Here is a 26,341-nt window from a genome sequence, read left to right on the forward strand (position 1 = left end):
TACCATGGAAAATAGTACAGCAAGTCCTCAAGATATTAAACACAGAATTACCATATGATCCAGCAATTCCACCTCTGGGAATATACCCAAAAGAATTGAAAGCAGGGACACAAACAGATTTTGGTACATTCACGATCACTGCAGCATTATTCCCAATAGCCAAAAGGAAGAAACAACCCAAGTATCTATCCATGGATGAATGGATAAGGCTGTTTTTGCTCTACAAAAGCAGAATGGAGTCATGGTAATGAAGACCATACAGCTCAATAAACCTAAAATATTTACTGTGCTATCTGGCCTTTCACAGAAAAATTTCGTGATCCTTGGCCTACACAATTACCTACTGGAAATCGTGGTTCTTAGATGTTTGTTTTTTGGTATATACCTACAATGGAATATTATTTAGCTTTTTAAAAAAAAAGGAGAGGGCCAGGCACGGTGGCTCACATCTGTAGTCTTAGAGTTTGCAAGGCCAAGGCGGGAGGATGGCTTGAGCCCAGGAGTTCAAGACCAACCCAGGCAACATAGAGAAACCTGGTCACTACCAAAAAATTGTATAATTTTTTAAATGTGGGTATGGTGGTGTGTGCCTGTAATCCCAGCTACTTGGGAGTCTGGGGTTGGAGGATTACTTGAGCCCAGGAGGTTGAGGCTGCAGTGAGCTATGATCAACCCATTGCACTCCAGTCTGGGTAACACAGTGAGAGCTTGCCTCAGAAAAAAAAAGGAAAGGAAATGACGCATACTACAACATCAGTCATTTTAAGAATGCTAGCAACCAGCTCATCATTTTGAAAACTGGTGAGTAAAGAAAATATTAATGCATTCATCATGCTTTGTTGTTTTTCTTTTGTTTTGTTTTGTTTTTGTTTTTTGAGACAGGGTCTCACTCTGTCACCCAGGCTGGAGTGCAATGGCCTGATCTAGGCTCACTGCAGCCTCCACCTCCTGGGCTCAAGTGATCCTCCCAACTCAGCCTCCTGGGTAGCTGGGGCTATAGTTGTGTGCCAGCATGCCTGGCTAATTTTTGAATTTTTTGTAGAGACTAATTTAAACAAACAAGCAAAAGTGATAAAGACTTCTGAAAAATCCTCTCCTCCATAAAATCAATAAAAACACCAGCAAAAATAGTCAAAACCAACATTTTTAAAACTCTGGAAAATAACTAAACGCTTGCAACAATCTGAGCAGTAATTATCAAAGAAAAGTGCTCAGTAAGAACTGTGAGTTCTGTGGCATGCTAAGCTGCCTATTCTCATCTCCCCCATTCTCCACCTCCATGGTAACCTTGAAAACAACAGCCCGTAATCACAGAGCACACCAGCAGCCTGGCAGACTCTGCAGGGGTAAAATGGGTTTGGAGCTCCTTCAATGCCCAATTCCCAATTATTATTTGACCTGTGTAGTGGTTCCCTGGAAGACTTCACTCACAAAGGTGTCTTTGGTTTATCTAACTAGGAGTTTGCCCAGTGTAAACAGCTTTTCCCCAGGAGGCATTTGTCCAAAACAATCAGAGATACTTGTTTAACATTGAGGCTGCATGAAGTGGTGAATAACAATTGGGGAAAACAATAAGCTAACCAAAAAGCTGGGAATGAGATGTCCACAGGTGGCCTTGAAAAACTCCAACATATTCCTGAAAATCTAGAAGACCACATGTCTACGTGAGGCTCTGCGTATGCCAGAGCTTTGTGCATGCCCAGAAACGACCTGAGAAGGTCCTAAGCTATCATCTATGGCTAACCTACAGACTCTGAGGAAGCAGGAAGTAAAGGCTAGAACAAAGTTGTCAACTACCTTGGCTGAGTGTTGAAGGTGTACCCCAACACAGACACATATGTGCATGCACACACACACACACACACACACACACAGCCCACCGAAAATAACCAAGTCTCCCATGAAAAGCCAGGTAATGCCAGGTCTGGGTTAGGGAAAATTCAAGGTGGGCTTGGAACACCTGTTGCTCTAGAAACCAAGGCAATGTCTAAAATTCAATGGAATTATGACAAAAGAAGACAGTTTAAAGTGTTCCCACTGGCTACATTTTGGACAATTTGAAACCTAAAAAGAATATTGTCGATAATATATAAAATATTAAATAAATAAAAATCTCTGAATACAGAGTGAGAAATTTAAAAACAGAACCTTTTTTTAAAAAACAGAAGAATGAGCGAAGAAGGAATGACAGAATTAGAAAATAACCGTTTGCAACTCTCCATGTTAAATACTATTTCAGGCAAGGATCATCAATGTACACTAAAGCCATGGTGTGAAAGATTGTTGCAAGACAGAATATTTACACCTTGTCAAGGTATCACCCTGCAGATTTCTTACAGGGAAACATGGATCTATACAACAGAGTATGTGTAGGTCACCACCTGTGCAAGTAATACTGAGTCAAACTGACACCATGAACTTCCTGATATGATGCAACATAAATCACGCATCACTTTTGATGTGCTGCTGCCACAAATGTTCAATCCAATTCTAATTAAACCTCAGACCTTATTGATCAATTCACAGGTATTATGTGAGGGAGACCAACAAATTAAATGGAAAATGATCAGACAAATCCAGAATATGGGACATGCTACAATACAACTGGAATGAACTCTTTAAGAAGTCAATACCATGAAAAAATAAGCGCATGAAATAAAAGAGACTAAAGAGACAGAAAAACTAAATGCAATGAGTGAGCCTTGACCAGATCAAGGGGAACAACAACTATAAAAGGAGAAATTTTAACATAGATTGGATATTAGAAAATATTTAGAAATTATAATTTTTTAGGCATACTAGTGAGATGATGTTATAAAGAAGATCCTTATTTTTAGGAGAGTCATGCTAAAGTATTACTGTTTAGAAGTAAGTGTTTTGATATCTGCAAATTAACAAGGCTCAGCTAGCTAGTTGGATGGAGGAATAAGATAAGATAGATAGATAGAAGGAAGATAGATAGATAGATAGATAGATAGATAGATAGATAGATAGATAGATAGATAGATAGATAGATCGATCGATCAAAAGATAGATATAGAGTGATAGGGATAATGAACCAATGTAGCAAAATATAAGTAATTATTGAATCTAGCTGAAAAAATGTACAGTAGTTAATTGTGTTATTTTATCAACTTTTATGTATGCTTGAAAATTATACACAGTACAATTTTGGGGATAAAACCACATTCCAATGTCACTAACATCTATTTGACACCAAATTCCTAAATAAAATATTTGAAAAGAAAATTTAATCATAAATTTGAATTATGCACTATATACAAATGGAGTTTACCCAATAAATGCTAGTGTTGCTCAAATTTAGGAAACCTACTAATGTAATTTACCATATTAATAGACAAAGTAGAAAAATTTGATTACCTCAAATAAGTTTCCAGCATTTAGTAAAATTCAGTCATGATTCCTGATAAAAATTCTGTATATAAAATAAAGTAAATGTTTGTAACACCATTTACAAATGCCAAGTCATGATTAATATGCTTCATGCGTAAACATTAGAAACACTGCTGTTTAATTGGGGAAATGATGGGATGCCAGTTAGCACCATATGACTTAAGAGTTTTTAAAAGATTAGCCAAGGTAGTTAGGCAAGAAAAAGGAGTCTAACCATTAAAAATAAAGAAGAAATTAATATTTAAAAATTATTAGATTTTAGAAATACCAAGAATAATCATTTAGAAAAACAATGGGAGAAAATGCCCCATTTGCAATGGCTAGAAAAAAGACGGAATATGTTGGAATGAACTTTTAAAAAATGGGTACAACTGGCTGTGTGCAGTGGCTCATGCCTGTAATCCTAGCACTTTGCGAGGCTGAGGCGGGTGGATCACCTGAGGTCAGGAGTTCAAGACCAGCCTGGCCAACATGGCAAAACCCTGTCTCTACTAAAAAATACAAAATTTAGCTGGGTGTGGTGGCACGCGCCTGTAAGGAGTTCAAGACCAGCCTGGCCAACATGGTGAAACCCTGTCTCTACTAAAAAGTACAAAAATTATCCGGGCATGGTGGCTGGCACCTATAATCCCAGTTACTCAGGAGGCTGAGGCATGAGAATTGCTTGAACCTGGGAGGCGGGGGTTGCAGTGAGCCGAGACCGTACCACTGAACACCAGGCTGGGGGACAGAGTGAGACTCCATCTCAAAAACAAAAAAACAAGCCAACTTATGAGAACTGATAGGCAAAAACCCTCAGTGAATAAGAACAAATTGTAAAAAAAATTATACCTAATGATCCAATTCTGTATACTTCTCAAAATCATAGATGTTTGTATGGAAAGGTGCACACATACACATCCATAGTAAATATCTTAATAGAAGCAACCATTCATACTGTTTAGACCTCTGAAAAGTGGAACTGGTTAGGAGTTTGTGGATGGTAGAAGGTGACTTTTACTTTCCATTTTATATCCTTCTGTGCCATTTGAAGTTTTTATAAGTTTTATAAAAAGCATGTCTTAATTTTACAATATAAATTATCAATATATGTTATGCATCCTCAACCACTTCATCCTCATCCCAGGAAGGACACACTAATATGATAACAGGTGTAATCTCTTGGCAGTGTGATTGAATATGTGATATGTTTGTCAATTTCCTTGCCTGGATATTCTGGATTTTTTACAACAAATATACAGTGCATTATATATGTAATAAAAATTGTTTTGAAAGTACATATAAATTAGAAAGCTTTACTGAACTGAAGAAAACCTATCTGGGCAGATTGGTTGGGCTCTCTTGCAAAATCTTTGTGAATGTAGGCTGTGGTATCTTGGGGAAGCATTTGTCTAGGGATGTGTGTGCGTACATGTGTATATTCCAACCATCGCCCCATTGATAATTACACACTTTAGTGAAACTTTGCAAATCCAACCCCCTTGCCATTGATTTTAGCCAAAAAGGCTCAAACTTGAGGAAAATGTTCTTCTGGGTGGAGCTGCCTACTATGTAACTCTTGGAGAGAAAGCACACTGCAGAGCACCTAGGCAAAGCTAGGAACAAGGAGCATCCTATAAGGATCATCTCCTAAACTCAAATTCCCTTTCATTTCTGTAACTCTCCATTAAAGTTTGATACATTTGTAGAAGTCTCTGTGATACGCTGATAGGGCAGTACCTCCCAAACATTTTATCTAAATATGAATCATCTAGAAAACTTGTTAAAACGGATACCTGCTCCACCCATAGAAATTCAGATCCAGCAGTTTAGGGTGGAGCCCAAGAATGTGCCCGACCAGCAGCCTCTCAGGTGACGCTGATACTGCTAGACTGTGAGCCACATTTTGAGCAGCATGGGTGCAGGATATAGAGGGGGAGAACTCAAATCATAAAGGGCAGAAAGGGAGGACTGGTCCATAGTCGCAAACTTTTCAGCACTTCTTCACTGTACTGCAAGAGATGACCCAGTTCTAGGTCTGACCAGAAATGAAATGAGAATCCTCTGAGGCAGAGGATTTTAAGGAGGGAGGAGCCAGGAGTACCAGGTGCTCTGCAGATGAGGGCTTAAAAGTGCCTTTTGGATGAGCAGTAAAGAGACTGTTAATGTGCTTTGCCAAAGCAGTTTCAATCAAGTAGCTGGCACAGGAAACTGTGATCTGAGGAATACATGAGGATGAAAAATTAGAGACAGCAAGTGTAAACAGTATTTTTAAGACTTGGCAGTAAAGAGTAGGTGAAAGATTAGGGTGGTAGCTGGAGACATGATTATGTTTAAAATAGTGTTCTCTCTATATATATATATAAAATTTAAAAATATTACACACCTATATACATACACATATATAAACATACATGTATATATACACACATATGTATATACACGTATATACATAGACATTTTTAAAATTATACTTATATTAAAGATGGGAGACACCCATTGGTCATATTAACCCTGATAGGAAAGAGAGAGTGAAAGAAGATAAAAGAAAGAGGGGGAAGATGGGTGGAGTGAGTTCTCTGAGGACACAGAGGAGCTGGAATGCAGAACACAGATGGAGGGATTAATTAGTCTTGGAAAGGAAGACAGATATTTGTGCCTCTGTAGCGGGAGAAAGCAGGGAACGGATGGGTACAGCTGCAGGGCAAGGTCTCTTCTGATGGTTTCTGTTTTGCTGGGATTTTTTTTTTTTCTAATCTTCCTTGGAGCCTTGCATAGAATCAGTTTTGGTATTAAATGGTGCATGAATGTTTGAAAAGAAAGTATATTCCGTCACCATGCAATGCTCTGTTATCTATTAATGTAACATTAGTAATTATATTGTGCAGATTCTATATGTAATTTTCACTCACTTCAATGTATTAAAATCTCTCAGAAGTTTTACTGATTTCAATTTCATCTTATATAACTACAGGGGATTTTTCTTTACATATTTTGGTGCAATGGCATTTGGTTCACAAATTCTTTAAACTATTTGTTTTTTGATTATCAACAAAGTACTCATTTTGTATTTTTGCTTGAAATTCTACTTGTACTGATACAAAGACTATTACCCACGCTTTCTGTATCTTGCCCTTTAGAATGGGCCATTCATAAATCGCAGACAAATGGCCTCCTGGTAAAGGCCCCCCTCGGTCTGGAGGTAGACCTAGGGCTGGAGGCGATGATAAAGAGAGGAAGCAATTGTAAGTACAGTAAGAAAGAGCAGGCTGCTGCTTGTGGTTCAGCACAAGCTCAGTATAGACTGCCTGAAACCTCCTATCAGAAGAATGCAGATGGCATTGCCAAGCAGGTCTGATTCTAAGCCTGCTTTGAAATCCTGTACTTTCTAATGGTGTATAAGCCAATTATTGAAAACATATCAGATGGTGGCTGGGCGTGGTGGCTCATGCCTATAAACCCAGGACTTTGGGAGGTTAAGGTAGGAGATCGCTTGAGGTTAGCAGTTTGAGATTAGCCTGGGCAACATAGTGAGACCTTGTCTCAATAAAAAATTTAAAAATAAGCCAGGTGTGGTGGTACAAGCTTGTAGTACCAGCTACTTAAGAGGCTGAGGCAGGAGGATCCCTTGAACCCAGGAGGTTGAGGCTGCAGTGAGCCATGATTATGCCATTGCATTCGGCCTAGGCGACCATGTCTAATTTTAAAAAGAAAATATATAAGATGGAGAGAAAAGGTTTCCTCTCCGTCCCATCCTATGGTGTTGCTAACAGTAGGCTCATGTCTGGGACACCTAGATTTGTTGTTGATGGTGGTAACTGGTTCCTGTTGATCACATTCATTGTTCGGAATTATTTCAAAACTGTCTCACTGAAATTTGGTGGTAAGAGATTCTTGATACTGCTACTCACTGTGCCATCCACCAGAGCTCCTTCTTGTCACTCTTTAAATGCCATTTGCATTATTTTTGCTCTACAAACTACTGGGAGAGGCAATATGGTATAGTGGTTATGATCACAGATTCTGGAGCCAGACAACCTGGGTTGGAATGTCAGCACTGCCACTTGCTGTGTGACCTTGGGCAAGTTACTTACCCTCTCTGTGCCTCAGTTACATCTGTGAAATGAGGATAACAGGAATATCTGTTCCAAGGGGTTGTTGTAAGTGTTCAATGAGGTAATATATGTAAAGGGCTTAGAAAAGGCCCTGGTGCCAACTAGTGGTTGGGTAAGTATAAGTTATTATTAAAACCTTGTTGAGCACTTACTATGCCACCAGGCAACATGCTAAGGAACTTGAGATAAATTACCTCATTCATTCTAATGGAAACTCATTTCTACAATTAAGACAATTAAAATTTTACAAGGTTAAAGTGACTTGCCCAAGATCACACTGTTCCTAAGCATTAGAACCAGGGTAAGGACCCAAAACTACACTTTTAAATCCTTCTACTATGAGACCAAGTGATGCTGTATAAGGCCGGGGGCGGTGGCTCACGCCTGTAATCCCAGCACTTCGAGAGGCCAAGACGGGCGGATCATGAGGTCAGGAGATCGAGACCATCCTGGCTAACACAGTGAAACCCCATCTCTACTACAAATACAAAAAATTAGCCGGGCGTGGTGGCGGGTGCCTGTAGTTCCAGCTACTCGGGAGGCTGAGGCAGGAGAATGGCATGAACCCAGGAGGCGGAGCTTGCAGTGAGCCCAGATTGCACCACTGAACTCTAGCCTGGGCGACGGAGCGAGACTCCATCTCCAAAAAAAAAAAAAAAAAAAAAAAAGTGATGCTGTATAAACTCAAATTCACTCATCACACACAGAGTTTCATTGTATGGGTTTCACTTGTTTGATTTTGCAATCACTGTACTAACCGAAGATTCACTGACTCCCTCCCACACAGAAATGCTCAAGTCCAGCTGTTCCATCAGATTTTTTCTGTGTCTCATTTCCTGTTGGATATCACAGCTTTGCTAAGTAGCAAGATGTACAGGAAATAAATTGTCCACACAATATTAACTAATCAATAAACATCAGTTTCAGCCCAGAAGGACTGTAATTTATATCAGATCATTTATTTTCACTATGAAGTTCAACCAGAACTACATCAACCTAAATATATACATTCCAACATAAAACAAGGAAAAGGATGTTTTAGTGACTCTCACTTTGACAACCTCACCCCCACTTTTCTATTTTTTTTTTTTTTGGTTTTTTGTTTGTTTTTTTTTTTTTTTTTTTGGTGTGTGTTTTTTTAGTAGGTTGGGTTTTTATTTCTGAACAAAATTTTCTGTCAAGTATTTTTCATGTTACATTTCTAGAACCTGCATTTATTTTCTCCTTCTGCTATTTAGATTCACACACACACACACACACACACACACACACACACACACACACACACACCATTCCCAAGGCATAAAGTAGTTTTTTTAAAAAATAAGAAAAGTATCTAAATACATGTTAATACTAATAATTTGAATCCTAAAGAAAATTGCAAAAAAAAATAGGTTTTATTTTTAAGGAACACATTTTTTTAATGTGAGATAATGCTGTGAAAACATTTTGTAAACTGAAAAAAATAAAGTGTTTGTTAATGCCCTCACACACCCATAACTATCTGGCATCACTTAGACTACAAAGAGTTGTCTAGGCACGGCACAGTGCCTCACACTTTGTCCCAGCACTTTGGGAGGCTGATACAGGTGGATCACCTGAGGTCAGGAGTTCAAGACCAGCCTGACCAACATGATGAAACCCCATCTCTACTAAAAATACAAAATTAGCTAGGCATGGTGGCATGTGTAATCCCAGCTCTTTAGGAGGCTGAGGCAGAAGAATCACTTGAACCCGGGAGGTGAAGGCTGCAGTGAATTGAGATTGCACCATTGCACTCCAGCCTGGGCAACAAGAGCAAAACTCCATCTCAAAAGAAAAAAAAAAAAGAGTTACCTAGCATCGCATTGTACAGAACAGGGTCTGCACAATTTTTCAAAAGTAGGATAGAAAGTTTGCTTCAAGCTCATCCATCATTCTGTAGGAGCAGAGGGGGATTTTGGAAGGCAAGAAAAGGAAAAGTCAATGGGTGGCAACACTGATTCTGTAGCTGGAGGACTATCTATACACTACTTTGCAAATGGGGGTGAGAAAAATGTAATATGCCAGTGAGCAAAAGTAGGAAAAGCAAATGTAGGAAATTAATAGCAAATTTTTTACAAAGGAAGGAAGGAACACAGCAGAGTTTTGCCTTGGTGAGAAAATCAGCTGCAAACTGAAAACTGACTCTCATGCCTTGAGCTATTAGGCCACATTACTAAAGTCTGTAATTGCTGAATCTGCAAATGAGTATCTTCAGCCCTTAGCTCCTATGCAGAAACATCTGCTCCTAACCTGAGGTATGTTTATTTACTGGCCTAAATTGCCTTCACCTCAAAAGACCATGGTAACAGCCAGACTGACTAATAATGTATGCTTCTGTGCTCATTGGCAGGGCTAGCTTTGGAATGGCATGCAGGAGAGGGGACTATGTCACACAGCATCTAATAACAAATATCTGTCCAGATGTTCTCGAGCATCATAGTGTAACACTCATTTTCTGCCCTTTACACTGCCTCTAAGGAATCAGGAGGCTGGTGAGGATGAAACAGTCATCTGCCTTCTGACTCTGTAGTGGGGCATCAGACACTGAAAAGCAGAGGCGTTAACCAAAGGCATGCAACCAGCGGCCACCTGGGAAGTTTAGCAACCTACAATTGCCCAGATTTACCACTCAAAATTCTAGGGTGGGGCCTGAGGATTAGAACATGGGACAAGTTCCCCAAGTGCTCCTGATGTGCATGCTGGGTTAGGAACCATGGAGCTGGCTGGGCTCTGCCAAGGGGAAACAAGGGGTAGGTTGGTTGAGGCAGCCTTTGCTCCCCTCTGGCTCCATTTCTGTGCTATCTTTGTTCCCTGCCCCATCACTCTAAGCCTCGGTGCACCTCTCACCTCATGCTCATCTAGCTGTCCTTGGAAGACACTTTGGGAGGGTGGTTAAGCACATGAACTCTGAGGTCAAAACCATCTTGACCACTCACCAATTGTGAGACCTTGACCAAGCTGCTTAATTTCACTGAGCCTATTTCTCCATTTGTTAAATGGGCAGGGTACAGTAGTACCTGCCTTGTAGGGTTATGCTAAGAATAAATAATGTCATACATGAACAAATACATAGCACAGTATAAGCATACAAACTCTGGGGGCTACTATTATTATTACTTTCCCAATAAGTATTTTTACTAATAATCCCAGTGCTCTCAGCTGGTCAGCAGGTGTCAGGTCTCCCGGGTGACCCTGGGTGTTGCAGTGCTTGGCTACCAACAAGCTGCTTCTGATTTTAATTCACATTCCTCAGGGACTGCTGCCATAGGGATGCTGGTCTAAGTGAGCTCTTCAGTTCTGTGTAAGGCAAGTCAACACACCTTTACTGAAAACATACTGGGTGCCAGGTACTGGGCCAGGTGCATGAGGTTCTTGAGGAGCTCACATACCAATGAGGGGATCAGTGCACAAACTACACCTCTCTCTTGCAGGTTGTGACAATAATATGTTAAAAGGCAACCAAGTAGAAGTTCATGGGAGATAAGAGAAAACTTCACACCAACTCATTCTTGCGGTGTATCTAAAATTTCCTAGGGCCTTTAAGAACAAAGACAAGCCATCACTGTCAAGCCTTTCATTAAAAGTTTGGAAAACTGCTTCATATAAGTTCCTGGGATTTGTTTCTCTAAACTCCGTTCAATCCCAAGATCTATTTTTTTTTCCAAACAATGAGCAAATCACACATACACTTAATAGATTTTCAGAGCTAGAAGAGGTCTCGGAAATTATCCCTGCTCACTGTGCAGATGAAAAAGTTGAGGCCCCAGTAAGTGAAGCATCTTGCCTAAGAAGATAGATTGTTAGAGGCCAAACTGAGGTTATTACTGCAGTCTTTGGTTTCCAGTCCAGTTCTATTGCACAATATCATTTAGTCCCACTGAAATCATAACAGGAAGCAGAATCATCTCCAGCAAAGGCCATGTATTCATTTGTTCAACATTAACTGAGCTCCTATGATGTATTCAGTACTGCACTAGCACTAGGAATAAAATGGTGAACACCATGGCACCTGCTCTTGCAAAGCTTACTAGTGGGAGACGCAAATTAAAAAAAATAAATGAAATAATCACTTCTTTCCCTAAAGGCTAAGCAAGAACTAAACAGAAAGAGAAGGGCCTACTTTATGTAGAGTGGTCAAAGAAAGCCTCTCTGAGGAGGCGACACTTGTGCTCAAGGTTGAGAAAGAGGTAGCTATGTTGAAGAGCTGGGAGACACATGTTCCAGATTCAGGGACGGGTTCATGCAAAGGCCCATTGGGGGGAATGGGCACCTGACATTCTGGAATCTCCCAGAAAGCCAGTGTAACTGGAGATTAGGGAATGAAGAGCAGATGGCAGCACATGATGTCACACAGGGGTCAGATGATACAGGCTTTAACGGTTTTGGAGAGGGATGCGGATTTTATCACAGGTGTAAGGCAATTCATGAAGAGGCCAGGGAGTTCACAGTCTGTCTGCTTCTCCAGGTAAAATACGATCTATGACATTCCTTTGCAACACAGTCTACATGCTATTTTTTCATTATCTCTCTTCATGAACAGGGCCAGAAGACACACAAAAACATGCAAAAGAGCTAGGCAAGGACTAGAACCCAGGAGTCTTTATTTGTAGTCACAGGGTCTTCCTTCCAGGCCACACTCTCCCTTGCTGAATTAAATGGAGGAGGGGGCAACTTTCAATTCCGTTAAAATGAACAGATATTTGGTTTGAATATTCCTTTCCCAGCCACAGTTCTGACAGAAGAGTATGACCAGCCAGAATCTCACCCTAGAAAGACGAATGGGGAGGGAGCAAGAGATAATGTGGGAAGACAGGAGAATGAAAACCAATCCATGTTACCATGTTAGCAGACCCTTTATATCCTATACAATCTTCCTTGTGATGGAACAAGTTAAATTTGTAAATTGTTTTTGGGAGTGACAGTCAAAGGAGAAATGAACAGTGTGGGAAAAAATCTTAAGAATTACCCTGTGAGGCAGCCCCACGACCCACGTAGCCCAGGATTCTATTTGTGTCAAGGAATGCATTAGAAGAGTGTGTGTTTATCTTCATACTGTCAAAACTTGAGCAAAATGCTGGTGTTCCCAGCTGGCCTTAGGTATCACCATATCAATAGACTTGGCTGCCACCATGTAAAAATGGACAAAAAGCTTAGAATAGACAAGCCGATCTTGTTTATTTGCCTCACACATGTGTGCCCTGATGTGGACAAGACCAAAATAAGGAACAAACCTGGAAATACAACTAAATTTCTAAATGCCAAGTCAAGACTCTCCAAATAGGTTTGCTTCTTTGTTGTTGTTTTTGGAGCTTTCTCACTTTAATAACTGAGTGGCCTCTAGTTCCCTTTTCCAATATCCAAAGCTGTTTATGTTGGTTGTCAGTTCCGTCTCTCTCCTCCTCCCTCTGAACAGGAAATCTGTGTGTTGTATCTGGATAAATTTCTGATCTTTTTTTCATAGCAAAGCTTTTGGCTCCAGGCTCTTACACCTTGTGTCTGCCTCACTGCATGACGGAAATGATATCCTGTGTACAGTCTTGTGCACTTTCTCCAGTGCAGGGCTGTGCCAACAGCATCTCATTGCCATGTCCTGACTCAGTGTGAGTCCCAGGGAAGATCGGAATTAATTCTTGGCAAGGTATGGAATGCAGGAGCTGCATGGATTCTGCAGGCTCCAGTGATGCACACTCAGGAGGAGACATGGCTTCATTTCCCACATTTCTTTCACACAAAGAATGATTATAGGGAAGTGCTTCCATATGGCCTAGGGAAAAGCCCAGCCAAAAACAGCTTCAGCTGGTCAGTTTCAGAGCTGTAACAGACATGATGGGGCCATAATTAGAATCAAGATGGTGAAGGACTGTGTTTTCATACAGGCAGGAATCTTTGCTACCTTTAGCCTTAGCTCAAGCACATGCATATGAAACCTGATAAAATGCATATGAACATCATGCCCTGTACTGAAGGATCTGTCTGTGTACTCCAGTTTCGCTTTCTATGTAGAAACTGATTTTTAAAAATTGGACATTTTAGGGGTTCTTAACCTGGAATATCCTAAACAGGCATCAGGGGTCTGAGAACCTCACAAAAAAATCAGAATGGCAAATCTGGGGCTTATAAGTACACATGCATTTTCCTGGAAAGAAAATGCATAACTTTTAATAGATTCTCAAAAGCATATGTAATCCAAAAGCTGAAAATCAAGAGAGAGAGAGAAAATAATGAACTACCTTGCATTTCAGTACCTCTTCTGCACACTTCTCCAAATAAGACTGCCCTTTGGCACAATTTCATTTGGCGTCTACTCTGGTTCAATTAGAATTTTCTCAAGTTCTAATCTTTCCTGGACCCTGACAAAACGAGGTATTTTCTGATGAGATTTCCAAACTTTCTAAGGCCAACACTAACTCTACGTACTTCCATTACACCCCTATCCGGCTGTTGTCTTTCTCTCTTACTCCCCTCAACCACATGGCTTCCTGAATGAACACTTCTCAGTATAGCCTGTCTCTTCAAACTGTGTTCACTGATCTGAGTTCTAAAACTGGTTTGTCCTATAATTCACTCTGTTTTCACACTTTCAAGGTTTTCCTCCATACCAAGGAGTAGCTCTCTTAAAATTAATCCCCAGATGGACTGATTGTTGACTTTCAAATATGTTTACAAACACCCACATTTACACTTAAAGTATATAAGATGTGTTGAAAGGGGCAAATTTCCCTTATCCCCCTCACAGGGCGTGCAACAGGGGGAGTGGCTTGCTTCCTCTGTGCCCAGCAGCTCAAGCCTGCATGCAGACAGGCAGGTCATGGGGAGTTTGGGGCTCCAACCCCAGGGCAGTGTCTAGAGTTGAGTGTTTACAGCTCCCAAAGTTCCAGCGTGTGTTACAGTGTGCTCTTTCAGCTTAGCTGTCCACAGGTGGCTTGTGTTAATCAGCTCAGTTAGAACCTCTGCCTCATCTCCAGGACAGAGGGCTTTCTGTATCCCAGGGCTTTCTGTATCCCTTGCCACTCCATCCACCTTCTGCCTCCCCATCCACCTGCTGAGAGCTACCTCCACCATTCAATAAACCTTTGCACTCATTGTCCGAGCCCACATGCGATCCATTTTTTTTCCAGTACCATGGGCTTGGAGAATGAGTGCAAGGTTTTATTGAATGGTGGAGGGAGGTAGCTCTCAGCAGATGAGTGGGGAGGCAGAAGGGGGATGGAGTGGGAAGGTGGTCTTCCCCTGGAGTTGGGTCGCTTAGCAGCTGGGCTCTCATCCATCTACCCTTGACCAAATTTCCCTCTGCATCTGTGTCGTTCCACTGTCAATGGCCTGTCGGCGTCTGTGTGTTCTTCTGCCAGTGTGTTCCTCTCAACATCCAGTCACTTGTGTGTGTGACCATTGGGATCTTGGGGTTTTTACAGGCACAGAATGGGGGACACGGCAGGCCAGAGTGGTCTTGGAAAATGCAACATTTGGGTGCGAAAACAGAGTCCCTGTCCTCACCCACGCCAGTGGGCACAGGCCCAAGGGGGGAACCCTAGCCAGGAACCCCGCCCTTCTCTACCCAGCAATTTCCTGCCCACCTCCCGTATCAGTGTGACACCCTTTGGGACCCCAATGAGTAATATTTTTAACAAAAACGCAGCTAGCATTTACTGAGTACTGTCTAATTACTATGCTATTTGGAGTTCTCAACATGGGTTGATCTTTTAAATCCTGACAACATCTCTACAAAGGCAGTACTGTTGTTATTCCCAGTTTAAAATTAGAGATCCAAGATACCCATGGAAGTGAAATACTTAAATAACTCTGCACAGCTCATAAGCAACAGACCCAGGACTTAACCCTGGAAGGCTGGCTCCAGACCCCAATTTCTTAACCACTTCCCAATATTTCCTTTCATAATTAATTATGGGAGATGTTTCTTAACATTTCTCATCCTTAGTTTCCTCATCTGTAAAACAGGTAGGACATTATCCAAATTATAATATAAGAATGCTGGTAGAATTAAATGATATGTCTGAAGAGAACTTCGGTAATTACAAAGCATTTGATCAATATTAGTAATAACCAAATGGATAGAATGCTAACTACTTGGTTTCCTGCCTCCTTGGAAGCCAGGGTGTCACACACCATAATTCTGGTCAATGAAGCAAAATTCCCTGGGGAGAATATCCTTTCCTGAATAAAGAGCACAGTATTTAAAAAATGCTTTTCACACTATGTTCTTCCTTATTATCTGGGATGTGGATGTAACATCTCAATGTCCAATAATGACTTTGTAGCCACATAGGCAAAAACCACCCTCTAAGGATGTGAAGAAGAGAGAAAGGTGCCTGGTTCCTGAAAGACACAGTAAAACAGCATCCTCAGCCTTAGCTGCCTACTCCAGGCTTTTTGTTAGAAAAGATTTATAAACTCCAATGTTTCTAAGTTGAATTTTCTGTGATTTGCAGTAGAATACATTCCTCATTGATATACCACCATTCAAAGCCACCTCCTTCATGAAGTCCAAAAATTGGAATCTCCATGAATTCATGGTTTCCAGTCTCAGCTAGGCCCTTACAGCTACTCTTCTATCTTTGTACTATTGTTGATGGTTCCTTCTTCTTTCCTTCATGGGAACAGGCTGAAGTCTCTGAGCTCTCACTCCTAGTGGCCAACTCTATCTCCTAATGAAGAGCCAAATAAAGGCAATAGAGGCTGGAACACCTCACGGTGTTCTCCAACCAACCCTGTAGAGCTATCCAGTTGTTGACAGGGTGTTGGTCTGTTCCCATCCTCTTGTCCTGAGCAAATCCTTCCCTCTATACATTCTCTTCACTCATCAACCCATTGCAATCAAGCTTTGATTTCAGCCTGAAGTTCATCAAAATCATGCTTGTTCACATCATAAATGACTTTCAAATTGCTAAAGACAAACTTTTAGGCCCTTATTCCAGTTGAACTCATAAGAGCATTGAACATTGCTGGCCACCCCCATCGCATTTTTGAAATTACTTATTCCTTTGGGGTCCATGGTACTGCTCTTGCTAAGTTCTGCATTTACCTACTTACTCTATTCATTCCTTCTCAGTTGGATTCCCTTAAACTTCTTCCCTGGCTAGATGCTTTGACTTCAGCTTTTCCTCAGGATGAGATTATTGGCTTCCTCTTATATTCTACATACTCTCTTTGGATGAACTCACCTACATTTATAACTGAATACCACCAACAAGGGGTTTTGCTATCAACCATGATAAACTAGCATGTTTCAGATAAACCCTCCAACCACAAACAAAATACAATCAACATCTGTTTGCCGGCATCAGAAAGATACTTAGGCACTGGATACTTACAGGGTGAAAATTTTGGAGAGAATAAAATTCAGGGAGATGGACTTTCACCTTTGATATGTGTCTCCTCTTCATGAATTCCTTACCCAAATGAATAGCAAACATGTCCACCCAGCTGTGCAAGATGGAAAATTTGGGCCATTCAAGCTGCTTCTTTTCTCTTGTAACCTTCATTCAAAGAATTACCAAAGTCTGTTCATTCTACATCCTAAAGATCTCTCCACCTGTTCCTTCCTGTACATTTCCTGCCATGCTACCCTACATCAAGGCCTTATTATTTTAAACACTTTGAATATTTTGAAAGACACTTCCTATTTGGACTCCCTGCTTCCAAGCTCATCTGACAGGTAAATCCAGCCTCCATATGCCACCATAACTATTTTACTAAAACACTAACCTAACCATATCACTCCACTGCCTAAATCGCTTTGATGGCTCCACTTAATCTGAAAAATAAAACACAATAATGAAGTCTTTGACTCCAAATGCCATTCTGTCTTACCTTCTACCCTATTCAATGTACAGTCAGGCCTGAACAACATATTAGGAGTTCCTCAAAAAACCCAGGTTCTTCTCCAGTGTCACGCCATGAACTTTGTGTTTCCTCTGCCTGAAAAACCCTCTACCCCTCCCCTTAATGCTTTCCCCATTTGCGAAAATAAGTAAGATGCCAACTTTATAAGTTACATCAAACTAAATTCAAATGAATAAAAGATTTAAAATCGAATCTTTGGCTGAACTCACCTACACTTATAACTGAATACCACCAACAATGGGGTATTCAGAAAGAATTATTATAAAGAAAAACAAACCCAAAAAGTACTTGCAGAAAATACGCATGAATAATTTTTGTTTCCTTTAAAGGAGCAGTTAACGAACTATAACCTGAGGGCCAAATTCAGCCTTCAGTCTATTTTTGTAAATAAAGTTTCATTGGAATGTAGCCATGCTGACTTATTTACACGTGTCTGTGTGTGCTTTTACACTGCAACAGCTATGTTGAGTAGTTGAGACTATATGGTCAGCAAAGTCTAAAATATTTACTATCTACCCCTTTACAGAAAAAGTTTACTGAATCCCCAAACTAAAGGATGTTTTAAAAGACAGATATTATTAAAATGAAAAGATGGAAATTTCCAAATACATAATACTTAGAAACTTAGAAACTCTGATTACACAAAATTGAAAGTCAATTAACAAACTGGAACCCACATTTGAAATAGATACGACAGAAAAAATGTTAGTATTGGTGATATATTAAAAGCTCTCAACAATGAGGAAAAGATCAACATCCAAATAGGAAAATTGATAAATGGCTTCAATAGCTAACTGAGAAATTAAAAAGTATAAATGGTCAATAGATACATGACAATATTTTCTACCTTGTTAGCAGTCAAAGGAAGACAAATAAAAGAAATTATTATTTCACGATTTACCTAAAAAATTGGCGAATATATTTTTTTAAAACAGTAATACCCTGCATTGGCAAAGGTTCAAAGAAACAGGCTCTCTTCAAAGATATAATGGGAACAAAAGTTTGATACACACTTTTTGGAAGAAATTTCACTTTTAGAAAACTGGTACAAAAGCTACTTCCAACTAAAAAAGGTCAGCATTCAGAAAATGTTATTCTAGCAATAGATGGTCTAAAATACATCTTGTATGACGGTAATACCGTATTGGGTTTAAAACCTACTTTTTTCAGGAGAAACGTGTGACTTCGATTGTCCTCGTACAAGCCTGCAGGTGGAGCCATCACCCGCACAGACTCCACAGTTGTCCTCCTTGGCATTGCTTCCCAGTTGCCGATCACAGCCCACTGCCTGCCAACAGAAGCATGGCGGTCAGTGGTGCCCAAAACCAGGGGATGGGGAACTCCCTTCATTTCAGGAACCTTAGTTGTGATGTAATCCTTAAATTTACAGTTTGGCTCTCTTTTATGAGAACATAGTTTTATAAATGTAAATGATATAATGTCTTACAGGATAGTATCATTTATATGATTCTAATGCAAGGCCGAAATATTAATAAAGATTTGAAGCTGTCCCTCCATACCCCCTCCCTCTGTTGCCCAGGATGGAGTGCAATAGTGGGACTGTGGCTCGCTGCAGCCTCAACCTTCTGGGCCCAAGTGATCCTCCCACCTCAGCCTCCCAAGTAGCTGGGATCACTTAAGCCTGGGAGGTTGAGTCACAGGCCTGTGCCCCAACACCCAGCTTTTTAAAATGTGATGAAAAGACAGGGTCTCCCTATGTTGCCCAGGCTGGTCTTGAATTCCTGGGCTCAAGTGATCCTCCTGCCTTGGCCTCCCAAAGTGCTGGGATTACAGGCGTGTACCACACTGCCCAGTCCAGGCATTTTTATGTATATAAAATAAACAGAACATGACAGACGTTTCCTCTCTCCCCAGTCCTACACTTGTCCTGTTCTTTCATTTCCTCCCCAAAACAACCACTGTCCTAAATTTCATGTATAACCTTCTGGTTCATAGTTTTACTTTAAAAATCTTTTTTTTCTGTTTTTACTTCTATCTCTAAATACCTATATCCCTATATCGCTATATTAATATCTGTCTGTAGCCTTTATCTATATGTTTATAGCTCCTCGTCTTTATCATTAGCTGTACCTAGGCCTATGTATCTCCACCTCTGTCATACCTATATATTTATAAACAATTTTTAAAATATAAAAAGGAACTAAAAGGAGAGATGTCTCATATAAAATATGTGTTTATACTGCTATCTTTCCTTCTCTTGTCATTTTTCATGTGTACATATGTGTGTGTATTTGCTAGATTACAGGCTTGCTTATATGAGAAAAAAAGGCCATGTCTTATATTTCTTTTTTATTTTGTAAGCATATATTTTACATAATGTGTAAAAGACAATAATATCAACTGATTTGATGGTTTATCTCTTCCTTCCCATATTCATCTAACTTTATTTATAAACCTAGTGTTTAAGCGCAGGGACTTTGGAGGAAGAAAACACCCACGTACAAACCTGGATCCACCCACCAACCTTTTAAGCTGCAGGATGTTGAAAAATTCAGACTCTCAGAGACTCGTTTTCCTCAACAGTAAAATAGAGAGAATAATACCAATATATACTTCACATAGGGCCTAGTGAGGATTCAATGAGAAAACATATGTAAAATTCTTAGTATAATCATTCAAACATTATAAAGGATTCAATAAAAGACGGCCAATGTTATTATTTCTCTCTGTTTTTCATCTTGACTCCTGGGTAGCCCCCATGCTTCAGCTTGGAGAGTTGTTGAATTAGACTCTATATTCAAGCTGTTGAAGAAGAAATGAAACTAGAGGAAGTTGGGACAATTATTTATACACTATTCTTTCCAACATTTTGGTGTCGAAGGGAAAGAGAAAGACCTAGTGAAAATTTCAGGGAGAGGTAGTAAGTTCCAAGGAAGTTGAGGGAATAGCTTATGATTAGAGATATTTTCAAATTCACAAAGAGCTATCATGAGGAAAGGGTCTACTTTTGTTCTTTGTATTTCCAAATGGTGAAAGCTACAGGTTTAAGCATAATTTGGTTCAATATGAGAAAGTTTGAAAAGTCAGAGTTATCTAATTATAAGTATTCAGTCATAGTCTAGGAGACCTCTTGGTGGAACAATTGTAGGGGGGATTAAATCATTGGATGAGTGCTTTTATCCAATGACTTTTGAGATCCTTTAATCCTGATTATATGGTTTTATAAAGATGGTAATACAATATTAATAATTGCTGATTTTTATTGAATGCTTAGCATGTACCTGGCATTATGCCATGAATATTGTACACATTATTTCATTTAATCTTCAGAGCAATTTTATGATGTAGGTGATACCTTTCACTCTATTTTATAAATAAGGAATCTAAACATTACTGAGTAAATGATTGGCCAATATTATACAGCTAGTATACAGTGTTGGTAATGGTTTTAAAACCCAAGTTATCCGACCCAGAATCTTAACACTACATTACAACTTCCTCTACCTTAAGTATCAGCAGATAGACAACAACAAAAGCCCAGTTACACAGGCCATTGTATTAATATTTACAAGTACATGTGGAACAACTTAAGAGTGATTGATTTTGGAAACACACTTGCATGGTCGAGATTCAATCAATGAGTAACTTGTGTTCATGCAACTTTCTCCAAGGGGAGTAATTCCACTATTAAATTATAGAAACACTGCTCCTGGGCCAAGCTCTGTCCTCACACATTCATGTCCCTGAGCACTCTGCATTTCATGAGAAGGAGAATCGCTCTCTATCTAGTCATCCAGGAAGGGTGTGGGTTTAGGACCTAGGAGGGGCTTGTTTTGAAGAGTGTTTAAGGCCTTGTAAGATCTCGGGCAATTGAATACCTCCCTGAGCACTTATATTTGCTTCATAATTTTTGTAAAGTTACAAGTCATCCAAATGTTATAACCAAATAAAGCATGTGAAAACATCACAGAAAAATGATATTTGAAAAGAAAGTCTTACATTGGAATTCATAAGGAATAAGCCAGAAATGCCTTTGAAATTGAGGGGCTACTGAATTTTGGCTTTCATATCCCATCATAATCAACAATAAGCAACTTCTAAAAAATTGCCTGAAGTGTTTCCAACTTCTATGACATCGTCTGAAGTCATGATCTCTAATTACAGTGATTTATTAACTACTAATTGACAGATATATCAATAAAATTTATTAACATCTATTAAATAACCATTTTATATATTGCCAGACACTACATAGTATAAATTAATAACATAAGATTCTTACTTTACAGTGTAGTTAATGAGACAAGTCACACAAGATAGTGGATGATATAAACAAACATTTTAAATATATGAGTAGTGCTTTTTGGAATAAATATTCATCTATAAATCATCACTTCAGTTAAAAATTATTTCACAGTTCCTGCTTATGATTTCCTAATCAGCTAAAAGACGATAATACTTAAATATTTAAGTGGCACTAGTCCAAATGAAGCAAAATATGAATTTTTCAGAGCAGTCAAATTTAATCATTCAAGAACAAAACAATTTTTTTTAAATCAACTGTTTGAAATACCTGCAAATTGGATTCTAACTTGGGGGGAAAAAATCTGACATTTCTGTCTCAAAAATCAGAGTATATGGAGCTGTGGTAGTCAGTAGGGATACTCAAAAACATTTTGGTTCTTTCAGCCCACAGAAGGTCTGTACTTCTCCACTCCCTTTGAAGTTAGGTGTGGTCATTAACTAACTTTGGCCAATGAAATATGAGTCTAAGTGATTGATCTGTGTCACTTCTATAAGAAGATTCAAGGGTCAGTGTCTGAGTCCCATGTTCCCCTTGCACTACTGCAGTTATTATGTAACAAATGTGTCCAAATAAAGCCTACCTCAACCTTAGTCTCCCAGACATTCTAAGAGCTGAGGCTCCTGTCAACCGCTGTTGGGCAAGTGGTATCAGCAAGAAGTAACCTTTAATTGTTTTAAGCTACTGAGCTTTGGGGGTTGTTCGTTACTGCAGGAAAATCCAGCCTATACTATACAGGACTATAACCATTAATGGATAAAGCACGGTTATTAACAAGAAGATGGTTTTTAAAATTAGAAGTTTCACATTAAAATCCAGTTTTCCGGCTTCTCTTGACAAAAACAAAAACAAAACAAAACTTCCAACATGTTTATACATAGTTGCCCCCTTCACAATGAGCATGTATCCTCCAGTTCACCACCAGTCACCACCCAACGTGACTACATCTGAGCAGTTTCTCTCTGGGGCAGTGTGTAGACATTTGACTTTTAATCTCTGTACTAAGCCATCTAAGCATGAATCATCTCTTGAACTGACTGTTCTTTACCGAATTATACATCATTTTCAGTTACAAACTTCAGCTACACTTGTATCAATACAAAAAGTATGATCAGTATAGTCCAATAATTAAGACATTGGTTTCTGAAATTAGGTTCCCTGGGTTCAAATTCCAGCTCTACCACTTCCTAGCTATGTGCAATAGAAATAGACTGAATGTTTGTGTCTGCACCCAAATTCATATGCAGAGACCTAACCCTCAAGGTGATGGTATTAGGAGGTGAAACATTGTGGGGGTGATTAGGTGATGAGGGTGGAGCCCTCACAAATAGGATTAGTACCATTATAAAAGATACCCTGGATACCTCCCTCATCCCTTCTGCCATGTAAGCACACAGCTTCCACGAACCAGGAGGCAGGAAGCAGACCCTCACCAGACACTGAATCTGCCAGCACTTTGATTTTTGACTTCCCAGCCTCTAGAACTGTAAAAAATAAATTTCTGTTGTTAATATGCCACCCAATCTATGGCAGCTAGTGATAGCTGCCCAAACTGACTAAGATACCCTACAACTTGGGCAATTTACTTAGCCTCTTCAATTTCCAGTTTCCTTATCAACAAAGCAGGGAATAAATACTGTACCTACTTGATAGGATTATGATGAGCTAATAGTAAAGGGCTTCCACAATGCCTGATACCTGGGCTAAGCACCCAGTGTTAGTTGCTATTATTTTTATTTTTATTCTAAATTCTAAGTGGTTTCTTCATCTGCACAGTTATCAGGGAATTCAATAAACATGAATGACAAATCAGATTTGGTCTGCAGAGCTGGTACCAACCAGGTCATGCCTCTAATAAAAATCAGACCTCCAAAGCAGAAGCAAATTTCATCCAGTGAGCACTGCTGTCTCAGGCTGTCTGTTGTGCTCAGGCTAATGGAAAGTTGTTCCCAAGAGCATTGTGACATGTTCATTTAAATGAGAAAACTATACAGACATTTACAAGACTTACGTGTAGTCTATGCCAAGTAGTCATTATGGCTCACATCAGTGATCCTGAGGCAAGCAGAAAGAATCACCAGGAAGCATGAAGTAGGTGCTCACCAGACACTTAATCTGCCTAACTGATGCCCAGGGCCACGTGGCACAAGAAAGGAAATTTATGTGAACATTATCCTGTTGAAGGAAAGATACTGAATTCAACCAAGAAGTGTCTGAGTCACTTCTTAGGAAGTACATATAATTATTAAATTCAAATCACCTAGCCAAAAGAGCATCCAGCTTTCAGCGACCAGGGTATCACTCCTCATCACCCAAAGAACTGGCTTACTCATTAGAATCACAAAAAAAGTGATGAGAAGCACTCACTTAAAATGGACTAATTCATACTGAAACCACCTTTATTCTGCAAGCCCCTTTAAACCCTAGAAACTCCTGGAGCCAACTATGCAACTGGACTTAGACCATTAATAAGAACAGGGGATGGTGAGCAGTGAGCAGAAGGGTAAACGTGGGAAGGGGAGCTCATGTTGACTGCAGGCCTCCTGTGCATCAGCTATTGTGCTGGGCACTTGGAATGCTGGTTTGTGGAAAAATGAATTTAAAACAGGAACCTACAAGGAGGATAATATCTCCTTTTTACCTGATGAAAAGGCCAAGGCTCAAAGATGGTAAGGGAGTTGCCAAGTGGTCTTCAGCTAATTAGTTGTAGAAATTGAATCCGAATGCAGTTCTCTCTAAATCTGAAGTCTACACAGTCCTGATCACAGCTATTCATCACAGGAAGCCACCAAGTAGGTCCATGACCTTGACCCAAAGTCAAAGCGACCTTAGCTTCACACACCAACTGTGCTAAAGGCAATGGTTTTCTACTCCCTCTAGCTGCATAGGGTTCTCTAACCATATTTTGTCATCTCCATTTTCTTCAGAGCATCTTCAAATTTCTCATTCCTCCTCAAAATCCTGCCCCCTCATTCTGATTAGATGCCTTTGCTTCATATTTCACTCAATTGAGGCCATCAAACAATATCTCACCCTCCTGTCCATTCCCATACAAACTGATCAGTGGCCCATATTTCACTCTTCCTACCTGCCTCAAGGGAAGAGGTGTCCCTCCTCCTTGTCCATGGGCAATCTGTCTCCTTTGTTTCTGTTATCAACTCCTTTGAAGAGCCCAGGAACTTCACTGCATTAGTTGTATATTTCTACCTCTCAGTCAATACTCCACTCACCCAAGGGCCTGGCAACATATATACTTGTTCATTCATGGATTTACCATGAAGTTAATGAAGCTTAAGTTTCACAGTCAACCACTCTCTCCTTTTCCCTCTGTCTTGCCTACCTGCTGTTCCCAGTCTGGGCTCCCACAAATGCTGAGAGTTGCTGAGAATTGAAATGTTTGAGTTGGGGAGGGGAAGCTGGACTGCAACTGGGAAGGATTTCTATGTAAGAATCTGCCATAAATTAGCCAGTGGTGGCACACCTGTGGTCCCAGCTACTCAGGACGTTGAGATGGGAGAATCACTTGAGCCCAGGAGGTTGAGGCTGCAATGAGCCATGATAGCACCACTGTACTCCAGTCTGGGTGACAGAGACCTTGTCGCAAAAATTAATAAATAAAGAGGGCCCTTCTAATTATATATGCTTCAGGTACCCTAAAAACTGTATCTGCTCCAGTGCTTTTCCAAGTATCTCTGATCTTGAAGACATTCTTCCTGGACCTGACATCCCCCTCTGGCTATAGTTGTATCTTTCCCTCTATTCTTCTGATTCATACTTTTTGAAAGATGGATTTATGCTCACCATCCCTACTCATTTCAGCCTATTCCTTCCTTACTATGTGTAGTAGGTTGAATTGTGCACTCTGCCCAAAAAAAGACATGGCACCTAGAACCTGTGAATGTAACCATATTTGGAAAAATATCTTTGCAAATGTAATTAAGGATGTTGAGATGAAATCATATGAAGGTGTCCTTATGAAAGGAGGGGAAAACATAGAGATAGACAAGAGGAGGTGAGGTGCAGATGAAGGCAGAGATTAGAGTGATGCTTCCACAAATAAATTATTAAATTAAATTAATGCCCCATCAGGGGCATCTCTCCCTGTGCTTGTCCCGTCAATCATGGGCACCAGGACACTGTACTTGAGAGTACAACCTGTCCTTCTTACTCAGTCCCCAAGGACATTAGATGATTAGATTTAACCATGTGACAGCCCTAGATCTATATTTCTAGTCTAGATTTCTCTCCTAAGCTCTAAATTCATATATCAACTTAATATTCACAGGCACATCTAGCTCATCACCTTTGCCCCATGCCCCTGGTTCTAACCCAATATTTTGTCTTGATGAATGGTCTCACTATCTATCTAGTTAAATCATGATATCAGAAATCTAGATATCATTTTCTCGCTCCCCATATCCAACCAAACATTCAGTCCTAAAAGATCTGTTTCCAGGGCCAGGTTCAGTGGCTCACGTCTATAACCCCAGTATTGTGGGGGGCCAAGATAGGAAGGTTGCTCGAAGTCAGGAGTTGGAGATCAGTCTGGGCAACAAAGTTACACCTGATCTCTACAAAAAATTCAAAAAATAAAAATTATCCTAGCATGGTGGAACATTCCTGTAGTCCCAGCTACTTGGGGGTAGAGTGCAGACTAAGTTGGGAGGATTACTTGAGCCCAGGA

At 40.0% G+C, this 26,341-nt stretch overlaps 1 protein-coding gene across 9 annotated transcripts in view; it reads right to left on the reverse strand.

The window, feature by feature from the left end:
* ADAMTSL3 (ADAMTS like 3) overlaps positions 1-26,341 on the reverse strand; it is a 411,249-nt gene that overhangs the window by 199,376 nt on the left and 185,532 nt on the right. For all 9 annotated transcript variants that reach the window (XR_013395882.1, XR_013395881.1, XR_013395880.1 and 6 more), the window contains exon 7: positions 18,555-18,681. Coding sequence is in view for 6 of the 9 variants with exons in the window: in XM_015142900.3 (XP_014998386.3) it covers positions 18,555-18,681 (127 nt within the window). In the remaining 3 variants the exon portion in view is untranslated. The remainder of the gene's footprint in view (positions 1-18,554; positions 18,682-26,341) is intronic.

The sequence above is a fragment of the Macaca mulatta genome, chromosome 7, assembly GCF_049350105.2.
Source record: "Macaca mulatta isolate MMU2019108-1 chromosome 7, T2T-MMU8v2.0, whole genome shotgun sequence".
In the NCBI taxonomy this organism is placed as follows: domain Eukaryota; kingdom Metazoa; phylum Chordata; class Mammalia; order Primates; family Cercopithecidae; genus Macaca; species Macaca mulatta.